The sequence below is a fragment of the Octopus bimaculoides genome, chromosome 13 (assembly GCF_046866305.1).
Source record: "Octopus bimaculoides isolate indiv1 chromosome 13, ASM4686630v1, whole genome shotgun sequence".
NCBI lineage: Eukaryota > Metazoa > Mollusca > Cephalopoda > Octopoda > Octopodidae > Octopus > Octopus bimaculoides.
The window spans coordinates 53,391,098-53,399,230 of record NC_142940.1 but is presented as its reverse complement, the minus strand read 5'-3'; the positions used below and the strand labels follow the sequence as shown (position 1 = coordinate 53,399,230).

The 8,133-nt window shown below is 38.2% G+C and overlaps 1 protein-coding gene across 1 annotated transcript; it reads left to right on the top strand.

Annotated features, from left to right (window-relative positions):
* The first annotated feature begins 6,082 nt into the window (after nt 1-6,082).
* On the top strand, nt 6,083-6,718 carry LOC149132913 (uncharacterized). The gene has a single exon (XM_089361316.1). The coding sequence runs from the start codon at nt 6,083-6,085 to the stop codon at nt 6,716-6,718; it is 636 nt and encodes a 211-aa protein (XP_089217442.1).
* Nucleotides 6,719-8,133: the final 1,415 nt, after the last annotated feature.

Below are 8,133 nucleotides of genomic sequence, written 5' to 3'. Positions count from 1 at the left end.
TATCAGTGTATATATATATATTATTCTATCGGTCGTCAGACAATGGCCAGGCTGGGGTACTGCCTTCAAGTTTTTTTATTTTTTCTATCTTTCTAGTCGGTTATCGTGACCTTTGTAATTTATGTTGATCGAATCGCAAGATTTATGTTTTAATTTTCCCCTTTACATGAAGGGACGCAACTCGACAGATTTACCAAAAAAAGACAAGGCGCTTTGAAATTGCAGTCGCAGATAAATCGCCACGCACTGTAACCTCGTGGTGCAGCTGGCTAGGCTCGTTTACGTGTGTGTATGTGTGTGCGTGTGTGTGTGTGTGTGTGTGTGTATGTGTGTACGAGTGTGTGTGCGCGCACGCGTGATAGTAACTATGTAAATGTCTATACGTGTATATAAGCGTATGGATGCATGCATGTGTGTGTGTGTGTGTGTATGTGTCTGTGTACAATTCTGTGTATACAGTTCTGTTGTGTGTGTGTTGTTGTTGTTGTTGTTGTTGTGTGTGTGTGTGTGTGTGTTGTTATATACACCACTGCATACTACATTGTATATGCCATAGGACACACTACACTCCACATCATAAAGGAAGGCTACGCGGTCGCTAAAAATAGCAGTCAAATCTCCTTGACATGCCAGCTCACCGCCTTAACACAGCAAAGAAACGTTGGTACAATAATGGTATTCAAAGGTAAAAAAAAAAAAAAAAAAAAAAATAACGTCAAGATGGTCACAATTGGATGCCTTTCAATCGTAGTTCTGCACGACCAAAGGTGAACAGGTGCTAAACCACTGTAAAAACAACATCAACAACGCTACCCGTAAAAATACTCGTTACATTTCTACGTTATTACATTATTATGCACATACAATGCCACACACACGCGCACTCTCTCACTCGCTAAAATATGCAAGTCATGCAAACGCGCATATATTCAGAAGCTTTAACCACACTACATCTTTCTTTCTTTCTTTCTTTCTTTCTTTCTCTCTTGTTATTTTTCTATTTCTTTTTCTCTCTCTCTCTCTCGTTGTCTTTCTCTTTTTCACCCAGCCTGTATTTTTCTCTATCTCCTTCGTTCGGTCTGTACCCCTAACTGTCTGTCTGTCTGTCTGTCTACCTGTGTCTGTCATCTGCGTCTCTCTCTCTCTCTCTCTCTCTCTCTCTCTCTCTCTCTCTCTCTCTCTCTCTCTCTCTGAATCTCTCCCTTCCTCCTCTCTCTGTCTCTCTGTTTCTGGCTTTTTTTCTTAGTCTGTCTCTTTCTCTTTCTTTCTTTCTTTCTTTCTTTGTCTGTCTGTCCGTCTTTGTCTATCTGTCTGTGTCTGTCTGTGTCTGTCTGTCTGTCTGTCTGTCTGTCTCTCTCTCTCACTCTCTCTCTCTTTCTCTCACTCTCTCTCTCTTTCTCTCTCTCTCTCTCTCTCTCTCTCTCTCTCTCTCCCCAACGTATATACATCATGATACAATTAACAAGAACAACCGATTCAACTGAAATATAACCACAAAAACGACAATAAAAGAACCGATGACAACAACTGGAATAAGAATTGCATTTACACCACCACCACCACCACCAGCACCACCACCACCACCACAACCACAACCATCACCACCACCACAACCACCACCACCACCACCACCACCACGACCATCATCATCATCATCATCATCATCATCATCACCACCACCACCAACATCGACAGATTCAATGTACATCGCAAGAACAATGGCGGTCATGTATCTCATTATAAATATAAATATCACAACAACAACAACAACAACAACAACAGTCACAGCCACAGCAACAGCAACAATAACGATGACTGTAATAATTACAACAGTGAACAGTGTCACGTATTTTTATGTCTTGCTTATTCGACATTTTCCCTGTTTGTTTAAATACAAAACTCAGGAAAGTTCGTGTTGCTAATCCACGCAATAATCCTATCCTAATCCACAACGACCATTATCATTGCGATAATCCTTCCTAATCCACAGCGACCATTCTGTGAACAATTGTAAGTAAAGCAGAGTGTAGGAAATGGATTTGAATAGGAATAAGTTTCTTTACGATAAATATTTTTTTATGTAGTGTTGTGGTGTTCATGACGTCCTCGTATATCTTTAAAAGCGAAAGTAAAAGACATTCTAAATGGAAACTAAAATTGACTTCGGTGGCGTAGGATTGACAGAGTCCTTAGAGCGTGGGACCGATTGTTTCACAGTATTGGCTCCAGCCTTCTGAGTTCAAATTCTGTCGAGGTCAACTTTATTTTGCATCCTTTGGAGGTCGATAAAAAAGTACCAATCCATGGGGAAGGATTGGCAGAACTGTAGGAAGGGTGAACCGAATACCTTGCGGTATTTTCTCCGCAAATCTCACCATAACCTATACAGAAAGTACACTTAACCCTCTCGGTTTAGCACCGCTACCTGACATTTTGGCTGCATTTAGGGGAGTTTACTTTATTGCAAGATCATCTTTTTCTTCGTCTGAAACTCTGAGTAGCGACAGAGTTTGTCAGTAGCTTCAAGCGAATACTCTGCTACATATATATTATATATATTTCATCTATATTACATGTATTGAGTAGATTCTGTCCCACTTTCACATTCAGCCTTACGGTGTAACAATGGGTTCCCCATTCTGACCTTCATTCGCAGTATTGCATTTAGCAAACGTAGAAAGTAAACTGACTTACAAGCATAAATGCACTATCCGCACCAAATGTGTTCATGACACTGCGTGATGACAGGATAAGCTGATAGGCCTAAAGATCTTGACAAACAACTATGTGGAAAAACAACTGTGTCTTTAAGTTCACGATCGGAATTAATTTCGACATCGAAAGATGAAGGTAACACAGCTGACAACGTTACTTTGACAATTCTAGACATGTCGACACTGTTTACGAATGGCTTAGAATATTATTCCGTGCCTAGGTGTTGATTATATTTTCTCAATAGTATAATTTACGAAAGGTCAAGTGACTTAGTTTGTCAGTATGTGCTTAAATACGGTGAGCTTTAGAGAGATGTCTGTTAACCATATCTGGTACCACTTCTCCAGTAGAGCAAAAGGCACCAGCTCGAAAAATTTGTACTTATTGACTCCGTTAATAAAACTCAGCCATTCTTTCCTAAGCATCATCACATTTTTATCTTGTAATATACTGCAGACATTTTGTACATACTCTTTTACTTGTTTCAGTCATTTGACTGCGGTCATGCTGGAGCACTACCTTTAGTCGAAGAAATCGACACCAGGACTTATTCTTTCTTTGTAAGCCTAGTACTTATTCTATCGGTCACTTTTGCCAAACCGCTAAGTTACGGGGACGTAAACACACCAGCATCGGTTGTCAAGCGATGTTGGGGGACAAACACAGACACACAAACACATGCACACACACACACACACACACACACACACACACACACACACACACACACACACACACACACACACACACACACACACACATAGCTGTGCGGTTAAGAAATTTTACTCTCACGCAGTCCTTATGAGCCCGCTCAGTTATTTTCAGTTATTTTTATTACGGAAGTAGTTCGGTTTATTTCAATCCGTTCCTCTGTCTTTCAGTTGTTTTTTCCCTCCATTTTCTATTTCGTCACATAGTTTATTTCTTCCACGTTTAATCTTTGTCCTTTGTATTTCATTTCTATTCGAAATTCCTCATTTATTTTTAGCAATTACAGTCCTTTACAGATAGTTTTAATTTTTGTTTAAACTGTTACAATATTTTAAATATTTTTCAATTGTCCTTAACATTGTTCATTCTTTTCTATTATTTCAATGCCTTGCACTACTTTTCTGACCTTTCGGTGCATTAAACATTCACAGTTTCTTTTCAGTCCTACTCAGGGTGATGAGCCGTGTTTCATGCGACCCATTTCTCGAATAATGTTGTTCATGCCTGAAATAGACACACGATGAAATGCATTCAGATCGTAACAATCCCGCCATTTTGTGTTTCGAAGATCACCTCGTCTAATGTATCCCTTTTTATTTTATTATATTTTTTTGAAGATGTTAAGATGGGATTTGAGGAAGAAATATCAATTATTTCTTGCAGGTCGAGTAACACGTAGAGATTTCTTCGTTGTTCAAGATGTCTAAGTTGTGGACTGGTGTGTTTACATAGGAGGTACTATTTTGTTTAAGAAAGGCGTAGAGTTGGCAGAATCGTTAGCACGCCGGGAGAAAATACTTACCAGCATTTCGTCCATCCCTACGTTGTGAGTTCAAATTCCGCTGAGCGGTCGACTTTGCCTTTCATCCTTTCAGGGTCAATAAAATAAGTGCCAGTCAAGTACGGGGGGTGGGGGGTAGCAATGTAATCGACTTAACCCCCTCCCCCGAAATTACTGGCCTTGTGCCAAAATTTGAAGCCAAACTTTTGCGTAAATTACTGTGAGATGACACTTGATTTAGTGTAAGATGGCAATTTATTGCCCAGAAATTTTGTATTAATACGTAATTGTTATGATTCGTAATATGTCATAGCTTATATTCAAGGAGTGTAGCCTAGTGGTTGGGGTGTTTCGTTCAAGATTATATGGTCGAAGGTTTGGTTCCAAGATTGGGCGGTGTGTTGTGTCCTAGAGCAAGACCCATTATTTCACCTTGCTCTAGTTAACACATTTAAAAATGAATACCAGCGGACTACTGGTGCATCTTTCCTCCTCTCTCACTCTCTCTGTATTTGTCTGTCTCTCTCTCTCTCTCTTCCCAACTGTCACGTCTATGATGTTTTCACGTCTTAGATGTTTCGCTGGAGCAGAGAGTGATGGCGGTGTTCTGTCTGTTCGACATCTAAAACAATTAGAGGAAGCATGATACAAGCTACCAGGTCATAATCGCTTGCGAGTAGCGGCTAAGTTTACTGCGTTTGTACTTCAGTTTTCTGAAAAACAACTGTACTAACGGCCATGAGACATAGAATTATACAATTCTGAATGTTTACATTCAATTAACACATGCACACGCACGCACATTCTTACACAAACATACACATACATATATATTTCAAATACAATCAAACAGCCTCCAAGATACTTGTGTTGGTCTGCGTTGGCACGGCTTATTTTATTTTGTATACATAAACACACCTACATAGTTTTTTTTTTTATTTAATGTCATTTGAACACACACACATCTATATATCTGTATATATGCTGTATCATCGCAGCGACCCACAATGATAAGGTCTTGAAATAACTTCGCGATTATTATATTTCCAAATAAAAGGCCAAAAACTTACAAAAGTTTCCAGCACGTGAATTAATTATATTGTATTGTTTCAAATGTTCTTTTAAAAATCATTTATGCATTTTAAAATATTATATAGTTTTACTACACACACACACACACACACACACACACACACACACACACACACACACACACACACACACACACACACACACACACACACACACACACAATGCACACATACACAAACGCAGATACACACGCACACGAACACAAATACACATACACACACATAATCATCTCTTGTTTGGTAGAGATGGTATTATCTCAAAAATAAAGAATAGCATTACATATACGTATGTGATGGTATGTTACAACATCAATCATTATGCGTGTTATAGCACATCTATCTATCTATCTATTTATCTATCTATCTATCTATCTATCTATCTATCTATCTATCTATCTATCTATCTATCTATCTGTCTGTCTGTCTGTCTGTCTGTCTGTGTGTGTATGTATGTGTGCATATGTGTGTGTACATACGTAGACTGGGATGCGATCAATCTTGATCTTTCACACGTTGATTGGGCCTTCTCGTACGCACCCCCCCCCAACATAAACACATCATGACAGAGATTTGTAGATATTGTAACAAATATATGTGCAAAACATACTCCATTAGGATCAGTATACAAACCTAAGTGCAGAATCCCTAGAAATAGAAAAGCAATTATCAGAAAAATAAAAAGAACAAGAAAATCAACCAACTTAAATACAGCCAGCAGCAACGCACCCATTCAACTGTCATTGCATCATTCGAATAAAAAAAAACACACAACCTCCAAAAAAGCATGATTACCATCATTAACAAACAAAGAGCAGCTGAGAAGAGTTGGGCCATTGAGAAAATAAAACTTAATCCCAAAGTGGTCTTTTCATTTGCAAAAAGACACAAAGACGCTGTTTCCACTGTTGGTCCTTTGGTTGATGAGAACAACACCCTGCATGATGATGCAAAATCCATGTGCGAGATACTGCAGAGACAATACTGCTCTGTTTTCAGTAGCGCTAATGCGGTTGATCTGGCTAGTATCAATGATGTAAACTCTCAACTAACCATAGTTGACATTACTTTTGGTGCTCCTGATATCCTAACAGAAATAAATAACGTCAAGCACAACCCGGCAGTAGGTCCCGATAAATTCCCGGCCACTGTCCTGAAAATGGGTCGATATCAAATTGCACCCCATCTTGCTGAACTCCGGAGAAACTCACTTGATGCAGGCTACATTCCCGATCATTTTCTTTCCCAGTCTGTCGTTCCAGTCTTCAAAAAGGGAGACAAATCTCTTGCAGTGAACTACCGTCCGATTTCACTCACCTCTCATATCATTAAAGTATTTGAGAGGAGGGATGAGATCGCGAATAACCCACTTCCTCGAAGACAACAATCTGCTGAACCCCAACCAACATGGTTTCCGTACTAATTCACTTTTTTAAAGAAAACTTTTTGCAAAAGTTACAGAGGTTTAAAGTTTGACAATTTATACCCAGTTGTCATTTTGTGCGTGACTGAAGGTGTTGCCAACTGTAAACAAATGAAATATCAGCGGAATTCTGCTTTAGGCACACCATATAACCCCTCATGACCTTTTGACGTTTTTGGAATTTTCAGAAAATTTGTGCAAATTTCTATTCTACACACGGAAATTCATAATATTATGCCAAAAAAAAAAAAAAAATTAGTGCGTGATTTGCATACGACGGGCTTCTTTCAGTTTCCGTCTACCAAATCCACTGAAAAGGTTTTGGCCAGCCCGAGTCTATAGTAAAAGACACTTTCCCAATGTGCCACGCAGTGGAACTGAACCCGGAACCATGTGTGTGTGTGTGTGAGTGTGTGCGCACGCGCGCGCGCGTGTGTACGCATGTTTATATGTATATGTGTGTAAATATATGTGTAAATATACATATATTGTGTCTATGTATATGTATGAGTATGAATGTACTCATTTATGTATGTATGTATACATATATGTGTATGTATGTATTTTTGCATGTATGTGTGTATGAATATATGTACGTACGTATGTATGCATGTATGTGAGTACGTACGTATTTATGTATGCATGTATGTATGTATGTATGTATGTATGTAGGTAGGTAGGTAGGTATATATGTAAGTACTCACATACATATGTATGCATGTATGATATGTACGTACGTACGTATGTATGTATGTACGTACGTATGCATGTATGTATAATATATATTGTTATGACGAACACACTTTTGAAAGAAAACAGTCAAGGATATCATGACTCAATTGTTTCCACTCTTGAAGATATAATCGTTGACGAAAAAGTCAATAGAATTAACGTTTATCTGGGACTTTTAACGGACGATACCGCTAAAATAAACAAACAGAGGCAAGGATATGGTTTCAGCGGATGACAGTTCTGATTAGTGAATTCTGGGTGGAGTTTTTAGTGCAGGATTTTGGAAATGAAGCATATGTCCAAAGGAAGGATGTATCTGTTATTATGGAAAGACGGAAGCCATTGTAACAGCGGTAGAGGAGACGGAGATGGAGGTAAGATGTGAGTGAGTGAGTTTGTTCCTCAGTCGGGTGGCCCCTTTGTGTTGCAGTGTGTATGCACAAGTACACACACACACACACACACACACACACACACACACACACACACACACACACACACACATATATATATATGTATATATATATATATATATATATATATATGTGTATATATATATATATATATATATATATATATATGTATATATATATATGTATATATATATATATATATATATATATATATATATATATATATATATATATGTATATATATATATATATATATATATATATATATAT

What these genes read in the sequence shown, in the direction of transcription:
- LOC149132913 (XM_089361316.1), top strand. Translation starts at nt 6,083, where the DNA reads ATGATTACCATCATTAACAAACAAAGAGCAGCTGAGAAGAGTTGGGCC.